The sequence below is a fragment of the Crotalus tigris genome, unplaced genomic scaffold, assembly GCF_016545835.1.
Source record: "Crotalus tigris isolate CLP2741 ecotype Arizona unplaced genomic scaffold, ASM1654583v1 scf7180000017721.692284, whole genome shotgun sequence".
In the NCBI taxonomy this organism is placed as follows: domain Eukaryota; kingdom Metazoa; phylum Chordata; class Lepidosauria; order Squamata; family Viperidae; genus Crotalus; species Crotalus tigris.
This window is the reverse complement of record NW_024096590.1, coordinates 230,458-257,632: the sequence shown is the minus strand read 5'-3', so window position 1 is coordinate 257,632 and position 27,175 is coordinate 230,458. Positions and strand designations below refer to the sequence as shown.

The following is a 27,175-nucleotide window of genomic DNA, read 5'->3' as shown; positions in this document are numbered from 1 at the left end:
TTTTTGTAGTATTGTATATACTAAAAGACACCTTTTCCCTGGAGATTCTTGATTAGGACTTCTGTTGCCCCCTAAGCTATTTATCGTGGTAAAAATTAAGATTTATATGCCCCTGGTGTATTGACTTAGAGGCATATCTCAAAGATGCATGAGTGTATTCAATGCATTTGACGGTGTCCCACTCGCCTTCTCTGTGAATAGAAGAGTGTTAACCCTTTGGCCTTTTACATTTCCCACCTCCTATTGCCTAGAAGGCTTTCGAAGCCTATAAAATGGTAATTGTTCCAAGCAGAACTTTCTCATACAAGCCAGCAGGATGAAGCAACTAACAGGTCACTGTATCTCATGCTTTATAGCTTAATTTCTGACTGTAGTTGAGGCCCCATTGCAATAGGAGTGCCTCTTGTGAAACCTGATATGAAAGATGCTTTCTTAGAGAATACTGTTACACTCCTTATAGACTTTCTACTTTTCTTTATGCCAAAACACATGCTCAGAGTTGCCATTCCCTTTGGTTTTGACTTTTTTTTAATTCATCTTTTAATTCCTATTTACAGGCAAAGAAGAGAAAAAGAGCAGAACGTTTTGGCCTTGTCTGACGATCTTCCTCTTACTATTTACTTGTTCAGGGTGTATGTTTTAAACATTCTTCATCTCTGAGGAAGAACACAGTTTCTCCCTAACACACATTTTGTATTTCAAAACTAGCTATTGAGTTGTGCTGTTTGTACCCTACCCCACACTCTTTCAGATCTGAAAAGTACAGAATAAAAGTATTCTGTTTATGTATGTTGTGACCAGTTTGGATCTAGTGGTAAATTTTTTTAGCCATTTGTATCCAAAGTACACATTGTTGCTTCTTTCTGGAGTAGAGACAGCTGCACAAAGGGATTCCCCAGCTACCCTAATAAGAATTGTCACCTTCAGCTCCATTTAAAGTAAATCACTAATAAATAGTTAAAAAGTTGTTTGAGCACTCTTTGCATTTTTAGATAGGCATTCCTTGGCTAGGTATTTCTAATTTCCCATTAACTCTGGAGAAGAAATATTTTTTCTTTCATTTATAAATTCCAATCATAAAGTCGATCAGTTTCTTCTAATTACTCTTAAGCTTAGATTTTACTAAAAAAGTGAAACATTTTCTCCTTGGAGCTATACTAAATATTGAAGCTTATGAAGTTATGAAATCTTAAGATGGATCCTGTATTTTCCTTTGCTAGAATGGAACTACTTTTTACATCTTCAATTACAAAATATGAGTGGCCCACAGAATAGGATAAATTGCATCCCAATAAAAAGGTAATGAAATTGTCATGTACATAGCTAGACAGCTTCCTGCAGATACTCTTATTCATAGTAATCTGTTAGAATTGTGCCTCAAAACTTTTAAAATTTGTCATGAATACAGAATTTCCTCCATTAAGAATAGTACCAAAAAGTTATAAAAACAATAGGTATAAAATTATTACAAAATATTATATTCATCTTCAGCTTTTTTAAACACAGCTTTAAATTCATAGTTGATTTTCAAATACAGTGTCCTATGTTTCTCTCTGAATTGAATGTATTTTGAATATCTGATGTTTGGTGTTTCAATTTATTAAAGACAATTACTTGGAGAAAACTTCTTGCCTATTACATTACCACATTCTATTTTCTTACAGACAATTTATTCATACCACCTTTAAAAATTGATTGTAATTGTAGCTGAGCAAGAATACATCTTTGAGTGATTTCATCTTTAAATGTATATCAACCACATTTTTTTACTAAAAATAGATTAAACAAATATTAATTTTTATTACAGATCTGTATCATCCGTTATAGAAAGAAGTTGTTAGGACATTCTGTATTTTAAAAACAATCTTAATGATTCATCAGAGGTTTTATACTGTTACTGATAGACTTTTGTCTTGAGTGGTAATCAGTTTGGCCTCTGGGATTTTTTTTACCCTAATCTTTTTTTTTTTTTAAAAAAGATGATTCCCCCCCCCTATATCTCATACTTAATTCCTTTTGTCTAAGTACAAATTAAACGACATATATGAAAATAACTTGAAGATTCTTCTTCTTCTGATCCTGGATTCATGCTTCATTTATATTTGAAATTAGTCTGTTTGACAGTATGCTTGTGCTTTTCATTATTTAAGCCTTTGAGCAATAGTCTAATGATTTATTTGCTATTTAGCACTGGGATGACACAGTGTGTGTTATATATCTTTTGAAATGTTTTGTAGGTTGTACTGAAGCCAGTACATTTCATTTTTTATTTCATAATAAACTGCTTAAGGAAATACATTCCCTGCTTCTTTGATGCATCAGAATTTGCTTTTTTGTAGTTGTTGTTTATACCTGCTATGCCATGTCTAACAGAGCTATAATGATGCACGTACTGGTTGCGTCTGGTTCTCATTAAGAGAACCCCCTGTTTGTGTTGGATCACAAATATCCCTCTAAATACCATAGTTAGCTCCCTACATTCCTGTTTCAAGAACCAGACTTTATAATTTGATAATTTTTCTCCTAATTATGGAGAGCAGATTTTGTCGCCCAATAAAGGAAGTGTACAGTGGTATGTGGAAGTCAGTCTGCATTGAAGGATTGAGTATCTTCTTGATCAAATACATAGTTTTGGAGGAAATGGATGAGGACATGGGGAAGCATTGTGCTGCATGGATCTTTGGATCTTTTGCTTGTCTTGTGCCTCTTATCTGACCTTGACTGATCCTAGCAACGAAGTATGTTTGGTTCCGAATGAAAGACCATTTGGGAATTTCAGGGCTGCAGACTAGACTAGAAGTTGAAAAAGTATGATGGAAGAGGGCAGTAGCAGCCCGTTTCCATGATACTGATAAGAAAACTGCAAAAATATTAGGGAACCAAGTTGGTGTAGTGACGGAGATCCTGGACCAGATAGCAGGAGACCGTGAGTTCCCGCCCTCCTTTAGGCATAAAAACCGGCTGAGTGTCAATACCTGCCTCTCCGCTCAGACAAATGCACAAAGTTCTTGCGGAGAAAGTAGGCAGGAACATGATTTTGGTTATGCAAAATAAAGGTGAGATATAAATAGAATAGTGAATGTGGTTATCAGAATCAAGTTTGATTCTAGGATACCTTCACCTTTATATTCAATAATGCATAATTTTTATAGCTTGAACTGTCTTTTCCATATTGCTTGTTGAAAAATAAATGCCAAACGTGCATTTATCTTTAGACATCTTCATTGATATTTTTCAGCTTTGCACATAAAAACAGGAATCCAGAGCAACTGCACTTCCCTCCCTTTTTTTTTCTGGTTAATTAATTCAGAAGGGGGCATTTTGGTTCTGTTGACAACCATAATGTGCATCAGAATTGCCACTCTTAAGTATAAATGCTGTAAGAATGGGTTATATTCATTTTACATGTTAGCCTCTGAGGTAGTTACCATAGGTGAAAAGAGCAGTTAGGTATGTTATATTACTGGGAGAACACCAACACATTCTGTGGTGTTAGGTGATCACTGTTCTAGATTTTCCCACTTCCTAGCTAGCTACTGGTTTCTTGAAATGGTTCATATTTGGAATAGCGTTACTTTAGCTTTAATGGATTGCAAGCAAAACACTGATTTATGTCTTTTAGTTCATGGAGGGATTTTCAGGTTAGAAAATATAAATCCTGATTTGGACAGATTGAGAAATAATCAAATTAAATACTATCTTCCTGCAATAATCCAATACTGGACACAAGCAGTGGTTTGCTAGGATGCTATCAGAATAAATTCCGATAATTCTCTGCAATTGGGAGATTCATTTATAGTGACTAACTAACTGCATTTTCATATATTCTGTTCTTAACTAGTAGTTAAGATTCAATTAAACAACAAATTCAATATTGTGAAGTAAGTAGAAGGATTTTTGCTTTGCTTTTCTAGTACAGGATATTTATTTTTATTTATTTATTAAATTAAATTACATACATCATAATTTTTGTTATTTCCCTTCTGTCTATCCTATCGAAGCAAAAGATTATGGATACTCCTCTCATTTTTTTATCCCAGTAACAGGAGCATCTTAAAAGATAAAATGCAAGCTTTGTAAAATCAGAATGCTTTTGCAATTCATGGCAAGCTTCTTTTGATAAAAAGAAATATATATGGCTAGATTCAAATGTGTGTTAAGGTTGGATATTTGTGCTCTTATTATAAGTAAATTTTCATTTTACCATGACTGCATTCCTATGCTTAAAATAAAATGTTTTTAGGTGTGTTGCTTAATGAAAATAGCTATTTGGGCAGTAGTGCTAATATAGTAATCTCCTGCTCTGTGTACTCAGTCTGTTCTGATCCTGTTAATTATAATTAAAAAAAAAATTACCTTTCAGAGGTCTTTCTTGCCTTCTGTACTGCTTCGACACTGGGGAAAATTATTAAAAATGCTATCTTGTAATGGGTGAGGGTTACTCCATTCTTTAGGAGAAAAAAAGGAGGGGATCAATCTAATCAAACTGTGTTTAAAACATTACCTAATTTATTTTTCCTCTCTAAGCTGGGGGCCCGCTCGTGACTAATTTGAGCTGAATAGGCAGATAAAAAAAGCAGCAGGCATACAATGAGCGGCAGAAAGTGTGGGAAAACCAGGAAAAGAAAGGGATGTCCAAGACTTGCAGTGTGAGAGCTACAGAAGGCTATGTAGCACCCACGTTCAGCATGAAGTCACTTTTCAAAAATAGACACTAGGACTCTAAATGCAATAGGTCTGACTATAGGTCAGAAAGGAGAAGGATTGTAATTTGTCCTTCATAACAAAATACAAACATATGTTCTTCCCAACTGCAATGTTGTATTCTCCCCATTGGCCTCTCGCCCACCCCTCCAGCCTTTGGTGGGTGGGTTTGAAATTGTTTGTAAGAAAAAGAGAAAGGCACCTTAGATGTATGCCAAGAAGGATTTGGTTAAAAAGAAATATACTTTCTTTGCCCCGTCCCTTTGCTTTTTTAAAATACTTACTGAGTTCTAACACAATTTTATTTCTAGAATAAATATACCCAAAATTCTAAACATCTCAAATTCAACTTAATCCCCTTCTACCTTGGAAACAACTAAAAGCTGATTTTATACTTACATAACTGTAAGATCACAGGTACAAGCTACCTTTGCTTTTTTGGAAAAAAAATACATTTTGAAAAACATGATAGGAAAACCACGTCCAACAATGATCAAGAACTATAATACAGAATTGTGGCATGACTGCTAACAGATTTTAGAGAATGCAGCTCATTACACACTGCCTGTTGCCCCAGGGAAAAGGCAATGAGATTTGCCTTTAAGCCTGCAATGATAAATATGTGTATTGGAAAATGGAAGTTGCATAGGACATAATTTATTTCCTGGCAATACATACCCAGGATTATGCTGTATATAACAAGGCATGCTGATTCCACTGCAGAAGGCACTTAATTTAACATTATAATTTAGTTGGCATACTTGGTATTCAAACAATTTTTCAGGACTGATTTTAATACTGAAACTATATTGGTTAGTTTGATGTCGCAGAGAGGATTGATAAAAAAATGTTTGATATTTTTAGGCAAATGTATTCCACTTACCCTTGATCAGATTGCATTAAACAGGTATAAGTCTGGGGAAGTTTTCATTCAGTTCTATCAAAGGAAACAAACATGGTGTAAATACAATATCTGTACAGTATTGTTTTCTTATTCAAGTTTAAATAATATCCAACCTAAACAGTTGGCTGTGTATTTGTGTAGAGACTACTCTGAGATTTTTAATGTCTTGTTATTTTAAAAATGTAACTGCAATTTCATTTACCCTAGGCCTGAGGTTCTTGACAAGTTACAATTCCCAATAGTCTAATGTTCAGTGGTGACATATTTATGTAAAACATTTATATAACAATCTATCTTATGTCAAACTCTAGACAGTTCCCAATCAACAATTAAAACAATGTCAATAATAATATGCAAATATCTATTGAAATTATAAACCAGCGATGGCAAACCTTTTAGAGGAGTGGTTCTCAACCTTTTTAATGCCGCGACCCCCCCCAACCGGTCGTAAGTCGAGAACTACCCAACCGGTCGTAAGTCAAAGACTTTCCCTGCCCGGGAGTGCCACGCATGCGTGGTGCCGCCCCCTGCGCCAGCCGAGGCATAGCTGGCAAGCAGACAACTTGCAGCACCGTTTGCAGAATGGGACTTTTGGTGGGCTCAGCAGGGCAGAGACAGCCTGGACAATTCAAGAGAGTCTATTCTATTGGCTTTCAAAAGCCAATAGAATAAAAGGGAATAGCACAGCTAAGGAAAAGGGGGAAAAAATGGCAGATTGCGTTGTTTGGCGACCTCCGTGAAATGGTCGTTCGACCCCAAATGGGGTCCCGACCCACAGGTTGAGAACCACTGTTGTAGAGACCGAGTGCCCAAACTGCAACCCAAAACCCACTTACGTATCACCCGGTGCCGGTTGGGTGTGGCCTACTCGGCAAGCACAGCTACAGTAGGCTTGGCAGACTGGGTGGGCGTGGCCACTGGATGGGTGTGGCTGCAGTAGTCATGGCAGATTGGGTGGGAATGGCCGGGTGGGCGTGTGGCCACCTTGATGTTGCTTATGGGGAGGGACACCTGTGGGAGCCGGGCAGGCTTGGGGGAGATCCAGGGGGTCTCTGGCAGGTGGGATGGTGGGCTCCCCAGTGGCGGCTCCAGGCCGGCTGGCCTTAGGCCAGTGATGGCAAACTTTTAGAGACCACATGTGCTGGGGCGATGGTGTGTGCCCACAGAGAGGGCTCCACGTGCCACCTCTGGCACGCGTGCCATAGGTTCGCCACCACTGCTATAAACATTAAAAAACCTGGCACTAAGTTAAGCTTCTAACATACAGTCCTTTTGTCCACTTTACCTATCCCAGCCAGGTCTTCAGTGCTTTGTGAAAGCCTAGGAGGGCAGAAAACTGTCAAACTCCAAGGGGACAGATGTTCCATAGGGCAGGGACTGCCATGAAAAAGACAGCTTCCTAGATCCCATAAGATGGCTGTATTTAAAAGAAGAGATTAGGAGTGTGCTCACCGTATTGGATTTGGTAGGGAGATGTCTTTAGGGAGACATGGTCCTGTAGATTACCTGGCTCTGTGCCACATAGGCCTTTGCACCTCGAAAAGCCAGTAGCTTGCAGCTTTTCTCTCATATGCTCTATATATGCTGAGTTGCATACAGCAAGATCTGCTAATACAGTGGTTCTCAACCTTTTTAATGCCGCGACCCCCAACCGGTCATAAGTCAAGGACTACTCAACTAGTGTAGCATCGTTTGCAGAATGGGACTTTTGGCGGGCTCAGCAGGGCAGAGACAGCTTGGACAATTCCTATTGGCTTTTGAAAGCCAATAGAATTAGACTCTACTCAAGAGAGTCTATTCTATTGGCTTTCAAAAGCCAATAGAATAAAAGGGAATAGCACAGCTAAGGAAAAGGGGGAAAAAATGGCGGACTGCGTTGTTTGGCGACCCCCGTGAAATGGTCGTTCGACCCCAAATGGGGTCCCGACCCACAGGTTGAGAACCACTGTGCTAATACTTTTGGAGGGGTGGAACCAATTGATGAAGCTATATCTCACCAGTTTTAGACTGCTGTTATACTGGCCAGTTTCTAAGCAGAATTCAAATATGGGCTTTTGATGAAGCTTTGCTTTGTTGCTGACGTGGACAAATGTCAGGTTCCATATCAGCGTTTATATTACCATCAGAGACTCTCCTCCACATATCCCTATCAAAGTAAGGAAATTTGCACCTGGAGTTGGATGTTTTCCCCCAAAGAGACCTATGTGCCATGTACTTGCATCTTTTTTTCAGCACCAGAAAAATCATCTCCTAGGCTTTTGCTTCTTAAACTGTAATTCAGGAGTTCAAACTGTTTTTAATTGGGCTGTGTCGAATTCAGTTGTAATGGTTTTAAAGTGATATCTGGTGACAAAACTTTGCAGGTTAATAGATGATTCAGAAATATTTCAATAACTAAATGAGGATTATAAATGATTAAGTAGATTGTGTCTAGTTTTTACATAGAGCAAATGAAAGCTGCTGTAACAAAACGTTGCAAAGTTGGGTAAACATTGTGATTCACTCAGTATATATTTCTTTTCATCTTGGTTGGCTTCTGTTAATCCTTGGCCCAATTCAGGAAGCTGTCATGGCCTGAGAAACTGCATGGAATTTGAGTCCCCAAAGGACCAATTTTCCATCTATGTAAATAACTTTACCAATAGAGTCTCTTTAGCAAGTGTCCTATCAGAAGTTTGAACAGCAGTTACAGAAAAGGGGGCATTCTCCATTTAAAACTCGATCACACAACGGCTTCCTCTCCTTAATTCTTGCTTCAGGGTTGGTATGTGGGCACTTTGGGGGAATTTCCCAACAAAAGTAAAGCTCCTGCTCCAGATCCAAGAGGATTGGACATCAGACCTATTTCTTTGCTCTCCTAGAAAGAGAGCTTATAATTATGAGGACGCTGTGATCTTCCTATTTCTAGGTGTTTCCTCTCAGATATGTTAATTGTTCCAAGGTATTTAAAATAATTCCGGTTTCAAGTAAAACCCCACTTTTTACAAATTTCCATAGATACTTTGGAACTAAGAGGAGGTATATGAGATTTATTACAACTCCCTGAAAAATTCTCAACCTTTTGCTGTGTCAGTATATTTTGGTAAAGGATCTTCATAATTACCATTCAGACATATGGTAATATTGTTTGTATTAAAATTTAATATCGCTGAAATTAAATCAATTTTAGTTTTAGTTTTGACCTTATTAATCATGGGAATGTGTCTCGCGGCATGATACTCAATGGTTAAGTACACAGAAAAACTTGTACAAACCAGTTTTAGGCAGATTTTTTCAAAGCTACTTTTCTCTAGATGGAAATTTTCTAGATTTAAACATATGTTTAGGTGCCACATTGCAGTAAGCCAGAATTACAGGAAATTCCAATTAAATTGTGAAGGATCCTCTTGCTGAAATATGGAGCTCAGTTGGTCCTACTTGCTCTTCCCAAGGACAACAAGAGCCGAGGTGGCGCAGCAGTTAGAGTGCAGTACTGCAGGCCACTTTAGCTGACTGTGTTCAGCAGGTCAGCGGTTCAAATCTCACCGGCTCAAGGTTGACTCAGCCTTCCATCCTTCCGGGGTAGGTAAAATGAGGACCCAGATTGTTGGGGGCAATGTAAATATATATATATACATTGCTTACTGGTGTACACTGCTTAGAGAGTGCTCGCACTTAAAGCGGTATATAAGTCTCATAAATAAATAAAAACAGCAATAAAAGATCCCACCTTATTTTTTTGTTCAAACTGGAAACCTTGTTTCTGTGCTAATAAAATAGAGTTATAAACCACGATATATTAATAAGTTCAGCATTTGATCTGGTTTTCTGGTATAGCTAAATACAACTATTTTCAGCTTTCCCTTTTATCGACTGTTCTGCCTGCCTTCTGAGACTCTTTCCATTAATTATTCCAGAAGGCTTGTTTCTCTAGGAATTTGATTTAATCTAAAAGGCTTTTATAATGCTCGAAAGAGTTTTAACTGGAGTTGTTTTCTTTTGTTTGGAGCTTTGACTGCACTTGTCTTACCTCATGTGCCATTCTTCCATTTCTTTATTATCTTCATAGCGAAAGCCGCTTGGACATCTGTAACCATCCCCCTTCCCACCCACTACCTTCGGTATTTTCATTCATGTCTCATATCTTCAAGTCTTAAGATTTAACTTCTTTAGTTGCTGAACTGTGGATTTCATTCTGTCATCTCTCCGTTTTAATTTTGACTTTGTGGCATACCAGATTGCTGCTTTTTTTGGTATCTTACTTACTGAGATTCTACCTGCCTACGGAGTTTGTTTCGGTTTTCTCTGAACACCTCTTTGTTCTGAATATGCAAGGTTCTACTAAATAATTCTTGGCTCCTTTGGGAAGAAGAGTGGCATAAAAAATAAAATAATAAATAATAAACCCTGTCTGCAGAGTAGCAGTGTTTAACTGAGTGATTTCTTCTTTCTGTTTTTTTTTTCTTCATTTACTGCTTCAGAAATGAATTAAGCCATGGATCAAGTTATTTAGTTAAACTTGAGTATCTCCAGTTGTTTCAAAAAAAAGTATTCTGCCGCTGTAGCTGCTTGAGTCAAGAAGATGATTTATTCTTTGCACCAGTGATCAGATGAAATTCATCCCTGGACATGAATTCTTCAGTAAAAAACTAGCTAAAAAGGGATGGTTATAGAATGAGACTCACCGAGCAAAAAGTAATTAGCTATTCTGGAACATTGGTAATTTTTTAAATTTAGTTTATTATTAGCTTTTTAATGGACTGAACTAGTAAAGAAGGAAAAAAACCATTGGTGCTAGTTTGTAGTGTCTAGCTCAGTGGTTCTCAACCTTTTTAATGCCGTGACCCCCAACCAGTTGTAAGTCGAGGACTTCCCAACCGGTCATAAGTCGAGGACTTTCCCTGCCCGGGAGCACCGCACATGCGTGGTGCCACCCCCTGCGCCGGCCGAGGCGTAGCTGGCAAGGGGCAGCGGCGGTGCAGGCCGACCACTAGCTGGGCCACCAGCTGGCCCAGCCCAAGGGAGGTAAGGCACCCGCCAGGCCCCACGCGTGCCAGCAACCCTCCTTGCGCTCGCCGGCCTCCCACCTCCCACCCCTGGCCCTCTTTTACTTACATTTAATAGTTGCTCAGCAGGAAGGGGTGGAAGCTTCCAGACAGCTCGCCTTCGCTGCAGACAACTTGCAGCAGTGTTTGCAGAATGGGACTTTTGGCAGGCTCGGGAGGGCAGAGACAGCCTGGACAATTCCTATTGGCTTTTGAAAGCCAATAGAATTAGACTCTATTCAAGAGAGTCTATTCTATTGGCTTTCAAAAGCCAATAGAATAAAAGGGAGTAGCACAGCTAAGGAAAAGGGGAAAATGGCGGACTGCGTTGTTTGGCAACCCCATGAAATGGTCGTTCAACCCTAAATGGGGTCCCGACCCACAGGTTGAGAACCGCTGGTCTAGTTTATATTACTAAATGAAAGATAAGTGCAGGAAATTTTATTTATTTATATGCTGCCCATTTCATTATCAAGCGACTCTTAGCAAAACAGAAGCAAGGTTTATTGTAATGTAAATGTGGACTTAACTACTTTCAAGAGAAGTAGCTTCTAGGCTAGGGTCATGAATTCACATTTATATGAATGAATCTGTCAACATGCCATAAGTATGTAACTCAGTTAATAGGCACCAGATACTCATTTAGAGAGAAGAAATGGTGCTGTTTGTTCCATTCCTTCTAATTAAAAAAATGCTGTGCTATTTCTGTAATGGATAATAAATATCTAATAAATGTATTAGTAAACCATGTGTGAACCATGCAATTAGTTACATATGCATGTTTTTCTGTCTTGTTATTCTTTTTTTTTTTTTTTAAACGTTACGGTCAGAAAAATCTTAGAAAACATGCAGTGAATGTATCTTAAATTCCATTTTATGAGAACTTCCTCAGATGGATCTGCCCAGACAATTTCTTCAGCTTTGGTAATCATCTCTGAACAGATTGCACAGGTGGTTCAGTCTGACAGCCTTTTCTTATTGAAGTAGGCAAGAAAATTCTATAAATGCATAATACCTCATCAGGAAAGTACCCCGGTATGAATTATTGAGCTTGAAGAAGCATTGCTAGTTTAGAGCACTTGGGGAAACTTAAGAGTTGTGTGAAGTTGATTAAGTTGAGCTGCTTAGAATTTGCACCCATTTAGTTATACAGGTAGTCCTTGACTTATGACCACAATTGAGCCAAAATTTCTGTTGCTAAATGAGACAGTTAAGTGAGTTTTGCCCCATTTTGCAACCTCTCTTGCCAAAGTTGTTAAGTGAAGCACTGCATTGTTAAGTTAGTAAAATGGTTGTTAAGTGAACCTGGCTTCCCTGTTGACTTTGCTTGTCAGAAGGTCCCAGTAGGTCAGGGGTTCTCAACCTTGGCAACTTTAAGACTTGTGGACTTCAACTCCCAGAATTCCTCAGCCAGCACTGGCTGAGGAATTCTGGGAGTTGAAGTCCACAAGTCTTAAAGTTGCCAAGGTTGAGAACCCCTGCAGTAGGTGATCACATGACCCAGGGACACTGCAACCGTCATTGCCAAGCATCTGAATTTTGATCACGTGACAGTGGGGATGCTGTAACAGTTGTAAGTGTGAAAAAATGATCATTAGTCACTTTTTCAGTGCCCTTGTAATGGTCATTAAACTGTTCTAAGCTGAGGACCAACTGTATAGTACTTTTTGCTGATACTCATTTGTGCATTCACATTTGCATTTATCTCAATATAGTACCGGTAAGTGGATTCATTTTGTTGAACCTTGTCACCTTGATAACATACACAGCCAGTATTCTCAACATACCCATTGTCTTTTTATGAGGGCTCCATAAAACAACATTCCACGATCTAGTTTCCTGTAGCACATCTGGCCAATTATAAATCTTAGCTTTTATAATTCAGGACAGCAAAACAAATGAAATAATTTGAGATGGGCTTGAGAATCCCTTTCAGGACAATCTGGACTTCTTTGGTATAATTGGCCACCTTTTTTGTAATACAGGTATCACTAAATAAATAATTGCTTCATCAATGCTGTGCTCAGTCCAAATCATTGTATTTTTGCCTGAAAGGTTGCCTTCCCTCAAAGTGCAGTGATAGAATGAAAGTAAAAGGAGAAAAAAAAATAGTGGTGAAACTAAGATGGATAGATAGGAGGCTACAATGTCTTTCCATTATGTATATGCCTGTGATTAATCACAAAGAGAGAAAAATAGTAGTGACCCTACTTAGCTTCCTGTACTAGCCAAGGTCAGCTGAAATAAATTGAAAACTATTTTGGGAATGATGTGTATTTCCAATCTTTTAAAAGTATCTGTTAAGCATTTTTGGTTGTTCACAATGTTTTCCAATTAACACTAAATATCTTTCAATTTGCATTATATTGGTACCTGAAGCGCCTATTTATTATTTCAAGCTACATCTGTAAATATTATGAGTTTTTTTGCCCTCCCACCAAATCTTTTTCTTCCAAACTAGCTGAACTCTAGATTAAATTAATAGTAAGCACTTTCATGTGTGCTATCTTACCTCTGTGTACAACTTGGGCTTAATAATTCTTGGCTCACTTGTTAGTTTCTCATCTAGATACCTTATTATTATAATAATTACTTTTAAGTTGTTGAGATAAGAAATTAAAATGAGACTAATATTCTAATGTAATATACTGTGGCGTGTGTGTGTGTGTGTGTGTGTGTGTGTGTGTGTGTGTGTATATATATATATATATATATATATATATATATATATATATATATATGCAGGAAGTTTTTCAGACAGATGTCTAATTGATTACACCTTGACATTTTTTTTTAAACTGCTATACTGCAGTTTTACTTTTTACAATCTCTTTTGCCTTGCAGCCCCCAACTAGGGGCGTTAAGCAGGCTCAAGTCGCAACTGCGAAACATTACAAATCCAAATTTCTTTTTCTGACAAAGAATTAAAGAATTAAATTGGGAGACTAAGATGGCCATCTTAGTCTCCCAATTTAATTCTTTAATTCTTTATAACCATATAATGGTTATAAAAATACGAATCCCGGGCATATTTGTTCAATGATGCAATCTTCGATCTCCGGGAAGAATATACTCTTCCAGTATAACTGGAGTATACTCTTCCCGGAGATCGAAGATTGCATCATTGAACAATATAGATAGATAGATAGATAGATAGATAGATAGATAGATAGATAGATAGATAGATAGATAGATAGATAGATAGATATTCTTGCCCATATTTCAGTTTGTGTCAAAGAAGGTAATCATATGTCATTTTTTCTTAAAATTCATAAATAGAATAATCATACTGTTTAGATGAATAGTAATAGAGGCAATATAATTATTGTATTTCCTGCTGAAGCCAGCAAAAATAATTTACATATAGTTGCAGGCTTTACATAAAGTATACAATAAGTACTTGACTTACAACCATTCATTTAGTGAATGTTTGAAATTACACCAGCACTGAAAAAAGTGACGTATGACTATTTTCCACAGCATCCTCGTGACCACATGATCAAAATTCAGATGCTTGGAAACTGGCATGTTGATAAGATAGAAAAATGTGGGTTAGACAGCATCACCACCAGATGGATTCATAGCTGGCTGACCGGCCATACTCAGCATGTGGTCCTCAATGGAACTGCATCTACATGGAGGGAAGTGTGTAGTGGGGTGCCCCAGGGCTCTGTTCTGTGCCCAGTGCTTTTAAACATCTTCATAAATGATTTGGATGAGGGGATAGATAGGGAACTCATTAAATTTGCAGACGACACCAAGCTGGCAGGAATAGCCAACACTCCAGAAGACAGGCTTAGGATACAGGAGGGACTTGACAGACTTGAACATTGGGCACTATCTAAATGAAATTCAACGGTGAAAAAAGTAAGGTCCTACATTTAGGCAAGAAAAGCCAAATGCACAGATATAGTATAGGTGGTACCTTGCTCAATAGTAGTAACTGTGAGGGATCTCAGAGTCCTAGTGGACAATCACTTAAATATGAGCCAGCAGTGTGCTGCAGCTGGCAAAAAAACCAACACAGTGCTAGGCTGCATTAACAGAGGGATAGAATCAAGATCATGTGAAGTGTTAATACCACTTTACAATGGTGGTATTGGTAAGGCCACACTTGGAATACTCCATCTAGTTTTGGTCACCACGATGTAAAAAAGATGTTAAGACTCTAGAAAGAGTACAGAGAAGAGCAACAAAGATGATTAGGGGACTGGAGGTTAAAACATACAAAGAACGGTGGCTGGAATTGGGTATGTCTAGTTTAATGAAGAAAAGGACAAGGGGTGACATGATAGCAATATTCCAGTATCTCAGGGGTTGCCACAAAGAAGAGGGAGTCAAACTATTCTCCAAAGCACCAGAAGGCAGGACAAGAAACAACAGATGGAAACTAACCAAAGAGAGAAGCAACCTAGAACTAAGGAGAAATTTTCTGACAGAACAATTAATCAGCGGAACAACCTGCCTCTACAACAGCGGTTCTCAACCTATGGGTCGCGACCCCATTTGGGGTTGATCGACCATTTCTCGGGGGTCGCCAAACAAGGCGATCCGCCATTTTTCCTCCTCGGGGGGCAGCGTCGCGCATGCGCACCACGCATGGGGGCGCCGCGCATGGGGGTGCCGCGCCGCGTCGCGCATGGGGCGGCCCCACGCATGCGCGGCGCGTTTGTGTGACGGGGGTCGCCGTCACACAAACGTTGAGAAGCACTGCTCTAGAAGATGTGAATGCTCCAACACTGGACGTTTTTAAGAAGAGACTGGACAGCCATTTGTCTGAAATGATACAGGGTTTCCTGCCTGAGGAGGGGGTTGGACTAGATGACCTCCAAGGTCCCTTCCAACATTATTATTAGTAGTAGTATTAGTATTAAGAATAAGAATAATATGTATTTATGAGAGTTGCATTGTCCGGGGTCATATGATCACCTTTTGTGACCTGACAAGCAAAGTCAGTGGCAAAGCCAGATTCACTTATCAACCATGTCATTAACTTAACAAATGCAGTCATTCACTTAAAATTGTAGCAAGAAGATTGTAAAATGGAGCAAAATTCATTTAACTGTCTTGCTTAGCAATGGTAATTTTGGGCTCAAATGTAGTCATAAGTTGAGGACTACCTGTATTTCTATATTGCGTTTAATCCTATCAGCCATGGCAATTATCCATTTATACTAGGGAATGGCTGTTATTATTATTAATTCCTTCACAACAGTTAATTTTAAAGACTAAACATTTTAAATAGATAATATCCATTTTAGTATTTATAATTTTACTATTTATAAACCAGGAAATATTGTTAGAAGGAATTAGAGAATTTTTTCAAAGGTTTTCAAATATTTAGATGTTAGTGAAGTTTTATTTTAAACATGTTATCATTAATTCCAGGCCCTTTCTCTTACAAAGCGATTATGTAAAAAAAGTACATTGATAAAACCTTGTTTTTAACCCTTAGCCTAGAAAAAACACATGGGAAGAATAGTTTTCAGGACTGGAAGCTACTTTAGAATATATTCTAGTAGTTTAAATATTGTTAATTTCTTAGAAGAGAGGTGTTAGAAAATATTTTCTAGTCTAAGTATTGTTTTTAAAGAGATTGTTTCAAGAGATCCCTGACTACTTCAAGAAATTCCTGACTACTGTGAAAGGAAATAATTTATATATGCCATTTCTATTTCTAATAATTAAATCTCTCTCTCTCCAAGTAAGTGCTAGGCCAGGAAAAATCCATACCAAATTCCAAATGCTTTATCAATACAGTTACAAATTGTTGCTGAGAAAGCTACATAAATATCCCCACGTAATCACTAGAAGTTGAGATTGGTTTGAAAGAATCTTTTTTTTTAATCCCTATTTCTAACTCTGGCAAGTTTTAGTTCGTTAGATTTGCTTGAATAGCAAGTTGAATCTTGAAAGTCAAGAAACACTATTCTTAAACTGTTTAAAACAGAAAAGAATGATATTACAGTGGAAAAGAATGACATAGATAAAAATAGCCAAATCACTGGAATTATAAAGATTTTGAAATTCTCTTAAAATTTAATTTAATCATATGCAACTCAATACCTTTGTAATATGATCTTCACTTCTCAAGAAATATGATTGGGTAGTTCCAGATGGTTTTGAGATTAAGAGCATCCAGTAACAATTTATATTCCAGCACATTTTTTTTCCTTCCTAGCAGTAGAACTGAAGCCTTAAGTTACACATTGAAATAAACATGCCAATCTCTTCATTAACATTGGAAACTCAAAACCAAGAACATCAAGTTATATATTCTCAAGATTCCAAACTTGACACATTAAAGGAAGAAAATGTTTTTGCTGTATATATTTATTGTACAAAAAAATCTATAAAAGGACAAAGAGAAATTGGAACAGAAGCAATGATTATGATGTACTTAACAGACTAGAGCCAGTTACAGAACAAATTTAGTTTATACAACATTGAAGAGAAATAGCCAAGGCAGTATTTTTCTATTTTTTTTTCTAATATATATATATGAAATAAGAGTTACCAGTTCTGATCTCATCTTCTCATAAATGAGTGCCATCTCAGTTTAATTCCTATGTTTATACTCAATAAACCCTATTGAGCAGAATTAGCATATTTTTTTTAAGTGAATAATAGTTGGGAACTTTTTCTGGCTAAACTGGAAAACAGTTTTTCTAGAATAACATTTATCATATTAATTTCATAATTAAGGCCATAGTTTTAACAGAAATCAAGAATTTTGTGCATTTTATAAATGCAATGAAATCATTTAAGAAATAGATTTTCAACAGTGACAATAAGTTGGAATCATAAAAAAAATGTAACTTAACAAAATATCAGCAAGAGGTTAATAAGACTGTGGTGCTTTTTTAAAATATAAATTGGTATCAAACCACATAATCCTTATGCCTTTATCATTTCCTTCATTTGCAAATTCTTTAAAACTTTAAACATATCACTTAAAACTTACAACACCAATGAATGAGAAGCCCTCTTCTTTTGATGAAACACATAGATAAACCAATTTAACTTAAAATTACACCAGAGTTGGTAAAAGAAGTGTGCAAAAGGTTTCAGGCGTCCTAAGTACTGGATGTATATTGAATTTTTTTTTTAAATGTATCATTGCAAAAAAAGGAAAAGGGTGCATTTTTTATTCCTGATTTCCTAATAACTTAGGAGCCGTTAGTTATTGTAAACGTCAGCTTTAGCCCTTTCTTCCAGACTAATGATTTGATAGTCTTGTCTCTCATCCATGACAACCCAGCAGAAGCAAAGCCTAGCTCGACATTAACTGGTGATTTCTTTAATTATTTAGGGTTTTCAGAAAGTGTAATAGCATGATTTACCTAAATGCAATCTGTGGAGAACTAAAATATATCCTATTAAAGTTAAGTTTAGTGGTAACAAAACACTTTTTGACTTGGAAGTTAGGTAAAACATATGATTGTTATGTTTGCAGAACTACATAGCAAATTTCCTTCTGCAGAAAGGGAGCTAATCAAAATTCATACATACTAGTCCTCACACACTGTCTTTACAAAAAGAGAAAACACAGACATAAAAGTATCTCTTCAGTTCTAGAGTGTATTATAAAAGGGAAAACTCCTCTTCTCTTAAAAATTTCTTTAACCTTCCATAGTGCAAATGGTACCTTAGCCCAAAGCAGTCTCTCAAAACAGAAATTTTTACAGTGAACATTCAACATTTTTAAGTCCAGCCTTTTTGCTTCACTCCTGCAAAGTCTCTGAGGCTTCCATATGTTCTGATGGGACTGCCTATTACTTCCAAAGTGAAGCAGCATCCATTTTGTAGAAAAAGGCAGCAGGTCAGGGTGATGGTGAAGAGGTGTGAATCAATTCACTGATCAAGTACAACAGTCCCAGTTGAATAATGTCTGCCGTGGCCCCAAACCACCTCGCACCTTTTCCCAACAAAAATTACTATATGCTGTCGTAGAATCAGTTTTCCCTTGAAATCTCAGTTTTCCCCAGTTGGCAGCCTCTTCTGTTTAACACAACCAATAAGCTTCTGCCTAGAAAGATTAAAATGACAGCTATGTATGTCCCAGGTGCTGGACTGGAGTGAAAAGCTCTGAACTCTTTTTAATATTTTTTAATATTTAAATTTTTATTTTTGATGTTCAAGTGCTGTGTTTGGTCATGTCATTAAAACAAACAAACATAAACACAATCTTAACCAGTGAATGGCCTTTTGGTCATGTGATTAAAATAAACAAAACTTAGCCCATGTTATCTTCAGTCTCATTTCTTCAGCTCACCTACACAGGCATATGCACCCACTCACACAATACTTATGCTCACACATCCTTCTATGACATTTATGGACACTAATATAAACAAAGTAAATAATAATATACTTGTAGGTCTGATATTTACAAGCACACCTCCAGAAATAATTATGCCTGTCTGCCTTTTGTGAGTCAGATTACCCAAAGCAAAATATCCCATTGGAAAGACCTATTTAGTAGCAGTTAAGTTGGATCTTATCTTTCTAGTTTAGCACCATTGGGCAGTAGAAGAAACAGGGAATCAAACCACCCAAATCCCAGAAAGCAAGCATCCATAGTTCAGGAAAGACTTACCCAGCTATTCAATCTGTTACATTTATCATGGCCCATAAATATTAGTCAGCATCGAACAGGAAATTATGAACTTTCAGATACAGAGTTGTTTTTATACAATAGTGTAGGCTGCATCATTGCCTCTTAAGGCTACAGTCCTAAACACACTTATTGAGAGTAAGTGCCACTGAAATAACAAGGTTTGTATCAAAGGATCAATTTGCACATCTCAAAAAAATCCCAAATGGCTTTGGACTATTACAAAAGAGACAGTAACAAATTATACTAATAGATGGACGAAAGAGCAAATTATATTTGCTCTGTTATGATGTGTATCTTTGCATGTAAAATTCAAGTAGAATATTCTGTCTCTATCATTATGCACATTAGCCATAACACGTTTAGTACACAGTTTAATACAGTGCTACCTATAAGACAAAGCAAAGCCTTTGCTTTCAATGCTTTTCTTAACGGTCCCCTCTGATTAACAGAATGGAATGTTTTGGTATTTAATAAGCTACTTAGAATTGTAATAGTCCAAGTGACTAACTTCTACAAATTGGCTTAAGACTGTAATTCAGTTCTTTCAGGTAATTTTTTTAGTTGTTGTGGTTCAGGACATCCATCCTCTTTTCTCTGGCTCCAACAAAATAGGGCAGAACTTTTTCTTGATTGGACATTGGAAAATACTCATTTGTACCGGTAAATCCTACTGTTAGAGGTCCTGTTTGATCATCGCTATCTCAGTTTTCACAGGACTGGGTTGTGTGTGTGTGTGTGTCCTCCATCCTTGCAGCTTAGCAAAGCAATCAACAAGAAATTACAGGTATTAAAAAATAGCCCTCTCATGCATATCTGCCCTCTGTGTTTTTAGCAAGGAAGGACTTGTGCATACTAATGTATGTGGCATTGTGCCATCTCTCTGTCTTAAAGAAGAACACAGTTAAGAATCTGATAACCATAGCTACAAATCAGCACCTTCTTGAATCAACAAATATTTTATTTTTTTAAATTTATTTATTAAATCGTTTGCCACCTATCTCACCACAAGATATGTAGAGAAGGTTAAGGAAGGAGTGTTTTGTTGGGCTTCTTGGTGAGGTGTTCTTTGCCATGGTGAATGGTTGAAGCTAAGGCCTACTAGATATTAGATAGTAAGAAAAGTTACTACAGTAGGAAGAATTTCCCTCAAGCAAATGGTACAGAGGTAGATTAATGAATTCCCTGTCTCAAATAAATTTGCACATTACTATTCCCATAATTTTACTGTTGTTAAATTCCTTTCCTAGAATTTTGGTTTCATTTCCTGAAGAAGAACTCCAGCATTCCTATCAATTTTGAAATGAACTCCTCACAGCCCTATCCCTTTGTTCTGCTTGTACAGAATAACTCTAAGGTGAATAGTTTCATAGCTGGGCATTATTAATCTCAGATACATTCCTCCTATTCACATCATATACTTATTTTCCAACTGTAGAAAAACCTACTTAAATCCATGGTCGGGAAATGCTATCTGCACTCTTTCAAACGTCAGCCAGGAAATATGAAATCTAGAATGTTGTTTTCATGGGATCAAAATGCAAGATTGTGTGTGCTATGTGCCCTGTCTGTAAAATATCAAAAGGCACCTTTTGTGAATGACAGTGCTGATATAATATTAGAGGAAAAATGCTTGACTGAATAAAGATTTGGAATTCATTCATTTTTCATTTCTACATAAGGTTTTCTAGCCTTTTAGAGAGAGTATGTACATATGTGCACAACACAAACATTTAAATAAAAAAAAACATTCAGCAATGTTTGATTTGTCAAATTGTTGGGGTGGATAGTTATAAAGAAGTTTTTTTTGTAAGATATACATTTTCAATCACTTTTAGAAAATTAAGCATATAATGATCTTTTTATTATGGATTGACTTAAAAGGAGAAAAGTTGTGCCTGGGTATATGTAGGGATTATTACTTAGTGAAGAAAAAAAAAGTACTTTCTGTTCTGCTACTAATTCTTTACAGAGCACCATAAGTACCTGAATTACAAGCTACGCAACATGAACTTTGTTCTATTCAGAGAGAAAGCAGTACAGGATCTCTTAATAAAACATGTTTATTGAGAAAAGCCCTCTCACATTTTCTCTGAATTGCCTGTTTCTATGCCAAGTCGAATAAGACCTGAAAGGTGGACTATATGTTGCAAAACAAGAAGTTAAAATGGAGAGAATTTTATATGTTTGCAGGATTGTTAGTTAAGATTCCCAGTGCAGCATAATACTCCAGAGGAGGGTTGAAATAGCAGTTATTTGCAGATTTTGTGTTCATTCACAAAGATGGGAAAAAAAATAATAGGAGGACAGGAATTGAAAAATAAATCAGTATTATTCTACATTACTAAATAGCAAATATTCAGAATTCATATTCAGAAAAATACCAAGACAAATAATAAAAGATTGCTAGGATCCAATTTTTTTTAGATCTCACATTTCAAGATTTATGCACATTTTTTCCCTTTGTCTAAAATGTTAAAACTGTCATATACATGTCATTCACACTGCTGGTAGTTCAAATGTGGGGATTTGGCAGCACATGACAAAGGAAACTATTTAATTTTGTTTCTCAAGAAGACTCTACATTTTTGTATGGGCCTGATAAATGACAAGAATGCAGACTAAACAATGATCAATGCAGGTAACAAATACTAAGATATGTAAACCCACCCCCCACCCCCCATTAGCCATCTTTTAAAAAATAAAAAAGATTCTAAGCTATTGAAAACTTAAGTATTCCAGCTTTAAATGCCCTCATAAGCTACCAGTTGCAGAACTGTTATTCCCTACTCCTTTAAGTTCTCCATTTCATTTACACTGCGCTTAATAAGTTGGGGTAACTTAGTCAGTGTTAAGAAGCTGAGAAGGCATGTTTGATGAGTGCTTTGAAAAAGAGTGAAGCGCTTCAGTCTATAAGTGCTAGAGGAGGAAAAGCAGTACAGCTCAGAAAGGGCCAGGAGAGTCTGTTCTCTGTGCCACCTTGGGTAAGCGACTGTTCCCTTCTTTTAAGATTTAGGATTTAACCCATGAGAAGTGCTAAGATTCTGCTCAACTTTGAGCAGCGTTGAACTCCCTATCAATAGAATAGAAGTGGGAGTCTGGTTTTTGTGGGCAGAATTTCACCTTATACATTCTTAATTAAAAATCCATCCATGCCTTCTTTGCTGCTTTAGTACTCTGGAACTTTCAAGGGAGAAATCAAAGCTGTATGAGTTTGCCTACAAAAGAAACGAAGTTGTCGTCTATATAGAAATCTAGCTGAGTGCCGAGATCCTCAACTTAATATATAATAAGTGCTAGAACTAGAAAAATAATCTTTCTTCCTGTCAATCTCGGTTGACTCTTCTTCCCCATTTATTAATACCCATCTTATCCAAAACCAGTACTTCTGTGGAAGAGACTTCAGAAAAAATTCAAAGGGCATATTTTAGCTGTTTGACTACAACAGAGCGGCTGTTGTGTTGGCAAGCAAGTTGGTTGGCTCAAAATTGTGCTGAAAATCTTGACTAAATTCTTGGCGCCAGACCTGCCAGACTCCCCTCCGGTCCATCACCTCAGCACTTGGGTTCCAGACCTATGACAGGCATTTCTGAAGGGTTGCATCATACAACACAGCAGCTCCCTAGACAGCCCAAGCCGAAAGTAGAGAAACAAGCCCTAAAGCAGCAGGAAGAGTTGAACTCTGCAGAAACAGGAATCCTGATTTTATATGTCAGGAAAATAGCAAAAGGGAAATCAAGACGCCACAACGGTATGAGCAGTCTAGTCCCAGTGTTTTTCCAATTTGATGCCATAAGACTAAAGGCCTCTTTAATTCTCACTTGCCTGTCGCATATTTCCTTTTTCAGTTAAGTAATTACAAAGTCTTCATTCCAATTTCATTGCACAAATATTATGAAAACTGCAACAGCAAAGTCTTGCATTAATACAATCCTTACTTTGACCTCACAAATAGAAAGGCATTGGTCTACATTCCAAATGTGACAATGAATCAGGAGAGGGAACGCTGATTCATTGCAAAGTTGCTATTCATTGTTTTGCCTATATTTTTTTTACTTCTACTTAAGAAAAGAAAGTGATCCTTCCAAAAAATACAAAGTCTGTTAGATATGCCATCCCTTCTGCCAAAGTGCTTCAATCTTGAGAATAATATTTTGGTAGTTCATTCATAATTTGGCTACTGATAGCCACAATTGGGGGGGGGAATGATTTTTCCTATGCCAAACTTGTTAAACTTTTGTTTCCTGTGCAAATAGAGAATCAGCAGGGAATGACTGGACACAGGTCATTGTCAAACAGCAACATTTTGTTTTCCAGTTCACATGCTGGATTAGAACCTCTAATAATGGATCACTTATTTGTGGTCCAGGTTGCAACATTACTCAGTTGCCTGGAAAAACCACTTTTGGATACTTTGACTCCATGATTATCACTAACGTAAATAATTAGAGTCTTAATAATATTTAACCTTTACCTCCCCCTCTTCTTTAATTCTGAGGATCATGAGACATGTAATTAATCCTAATAGTAGGAAACAGCAAGTGCTTAGATGCAATTTGTTATCTTGATTCTATGCAATTGTCTTGCTAGAGATTTTGACAAAAAGCTTCTATCTTCTATGTCTGGAATCCTATCTGAGTTATTCAAACCTGAAGTTTACAATTACTGTATTCTCACTATTTGGCTAATGCTTTGCCAGTTGAAAGATAATTATCTTCTGTCTACTTTTAACAAACTCTTGAAAACAGAACAGCAACACTTCAGTTAAATTAACATAATCTATGGCATCAAGTTCAATAGAATTCTATTTGGAAAGCATTCCCTGTTAATTTAATTCTCTTTAAGTTACCTGGATTTTTCTGCTTTAAAAAGAAGTAGAATTGGATGGTATTGTTTGGTTAGGTGAAAGAAAGTCATACTACAACTTCAAAGAAAGCTGGAAATTAAATCTCTATATAAGTGCATTTAAAATTAATTTAAAAAGGTTTTAAATGTTAGGAAGGGGGGAAAGAAACAGTACAAAGCAACACATCCTATTATTCAAGGATTGATATGTCAATATTAGCCAGTGGAAAAAAAATATTGTATATAACCAGAGTAACTGGATGGATGTAGTTGAGTCTTGCAAATGATAAAGAAAAATTACTAATCCTATCATATATACATCCATATATATGATTTTTTTCCATTGGAATATTAAGCAAAAGTGACACAGGAAAAAAAAGGATTCTATTGCCAGGAATAAATAAATAAATTTTCTATCTTAACTTCATCCTGCCTGGAGAGATTTCTGTTCTGTAGGTGAAATTCTTTATCCTCACATGGACAATACTGTTTCTGTGGTCTTTTTTACACTACCTCAAAAGTGGGTTGAGGATGAAAATATGTAATTTAAATTCATTGAATGTTTCTCAATTTTCTAAAAAAAAAAAGAGAAGAAGCTGAAGAATAATAACTTTTGGAGAAAGATTGCTCAGGTTATATATGAAGATATTGAAAAGAAAGAGTTGAATGTGAATACAAGGCAGCTAAAATTAACAGTTTATCCTCCACTTAGATAATTCCTCCATAACCCCCCCCTCCCCATCTATGCCTCCATTTCATTACTTTTTCTTGCTATCATGCAACTCGCAAAAAGCATCCCAAATAATTCCAGTTTTCATTTCTTTGGAGCCTCCAGTGTCTTTAGGGATTCAGTCTCTCAAAAGGCAGGCAGGATCAGCAATCCTCAACTTCTAAATCATATTTTCCCTCCCACCCCCTTTCCCCCAAATCCAGGATGGCACGTATCCTTCGTGCTGACAGGTTTCATTCATCTTCATATAAAATATCCATTTTAACCCCGTTCCCCATTTAATTCTATAACTTCATACAGCATTTTATTCCACATTATCACAACCTAAGAAGCTTTCATTCTTGTAAACAGGTTGAACAGCTTCTCTTTTTTTTCTGATGGACTTTTCACTTTATCACCACTTTCATGTCTCAGATCAAGAGAGGAAGAGGGGGTTGGGGTTGGGAAGAGAGAATGCCAGTAAAAGTAAAGCTTGAAAAGTGTTGGGTCAAACAAAGAGCTTGAGGAGAGAAGAATGCTTATTTCAGATCTGCCTCAGGGATGGAAGTATCGATCCAAGGCAACTCATCCACTCTCCATTAATGCGATGTCTGTTTTGATTATTGCACAGCGCATGTTGTCACTTCAGAGATTTTTCAATGCAATTCTGTTCAGTTTGTTCTTTTCCCACAATTACTTTCTCTTCAAACGTGTTTTAAAATGCTAATGAATGGATTCATCAATGTCAGGGTGCATCTTCGAAGCAAGAATCCGGGGAGGAGGGATGGGTGGGACAGGAAAAAGAATGGAACAGAACAGGCCGGGGGTTTAAGAGCATCCACACCTGTCAACCACCATGCCAGGGATTTTGCCATAGATTATCTGCTGTTTGTCATTGAAATACAGCATGTTGATGGGAGACATCTTGGTGGGTGTACAGCATGGCCCTGCTGACCCCCGGGGATTGGCTTGCTGTACCAAGTGGGTATGGGGATATTTCTGCATGAACATATATTCACACTGGCCTGAACAATAGTTGGCTTTGTACCGCTTTGGGGCAATTATCCAATCCCAGCCGAAGGCTTCAAAGTCAACAGTCAGGGGATAACGGCAGCAGCGGGACTCAGTTGAGTGCTCATCACAGTCTAAGCCTAGATTCCTTCGGGACCGTTTGTTGTTCTCCAGCACACGCAGTTCCATGAATGGGTGCTGCAAATGACATACAAAAAGAGAAATCACAGAGGTAGGCCTTTAGGTAAAATATCTATTGGCCCCATGATGAAATAAGAGTTTCTAGCTGTGGAAAACAGCCCATGACAAGAGTTTTGATGGGTATCAATTGCATGCCCATCTACGCATAATTCATCCACAACTTCGTCTCTGCAACCTTTGCTATCCCTTTGTATCTCTTAAGTAAACTAATACTATGAATATACATTCTCCTTCACAGACTTACCAAATCCAGTACAATCTCTTGACCAATTTTTCCGAGAGCCCACAGCAGTTGTTATTTATTCCAGTTATTTATTCCCAATAACAGTCCTGAGCTTTGCTCCTTTAAAAAAAAAAAACACTCGAGCTGACACCATTAAGCCTGATGGTGAAATATTTCTTAAGTAAACGTTGGTCCACTATGAAAAAAAAATCCATGAAAAAGTGGAATATTGATCCATCAGTTGCTGCTAGGGGGAAAAAAGTATTCAGGCTAAAAGATCAGTTTGTACATAATGGATGAATAGTACTCTGGAAGAGAAATGTTTTTTATATATTTTATTACTTACATGTGGGTCATTCTTAGTTAAGCTATCAGAATTATTAGGTAATTATAATTAAAGGATAGGTTCCAAGGAAATAATTCAGAATGAGAAAAGAAAGATAATTTTTTTAAAAGACATTTATATAGGAAAACTAAGATGGAACTCATATAAGTAATTTGCTAAATGTTTTTTGAAAAATGTAGCTTTGATAGGATTAAATTAAATCATTAAATAATGCATGATATAATATCTCTCTGTATAAAAAGAGAGCTAATTGTAATAAAAGTACTACTTTAAAATATACCCTGATAAATTTTGAATTCCTGAGAAGGATTTTTCATTGTTAAGAGCTCTAATTAGCACAAACTAAAATTAAATTGTTCTCATTTTTCTATGTAGATAATATTAAGCGGATATAAATTTATCTTCATCCTGTATTTGAAAGCAATAAAAGTTTCATCTAAATTAATGCATGTTCCTGTAATATGAATATTGTGAGAATACCGATATTGTTATTATCAAGCAAAAATCACAAATTACAACCAGCACAATGACTTTGCAATGTCATGACTGATATGTAAACGCCTTCTCCAAGTAGTAGCACTGCAGTCTCCA

General features: G+C 36.9%; 2 protein-coding genes across 2 annotated transcripts in view; one reads left to right on the top strand and one right to left on the bottom strand.

Moving 5' to 3' along the window:
• LOC120306146 (SAP domain containing ribonucleoprotein) overlaps positions 1–2,298 on the top strand; it is a 69,982-nt gene extending 67,684 nt beyond the window's left edge. The window contains exon 11 of the mRNA XM_039338837.1: positions 558–2,298. Within this exon, the coding sequence (XP_039194771.1) occupies positions 558–599 (42 nt within the window). The 3' untranslated portion in view covers positions 600–2,298. The remainder of the gene's footprint in view (positions 1–557) is intronic.
• A 13,398-nt stretch (positions 2,299–15,696) lies between these two features.
• Positions 15,697–27,175, bottom strand: part of GDF11 (growth differentiation factor 11) — a 53,010-nt gene continuing 41,531 nt past the window's right edge. Inside the window, exon 3 of the mRNA XM_039338836.1 lies at positions 15,697–26,012. Coding sequence (XP_039194770.1) covers positions 25,632–26,012 — 381 coding nt within the window. The 3' untranslated portion in view covers positions 15,697–25,631. The remainder of the gene's footprint in view (positions 26,013–27,175) is intronic.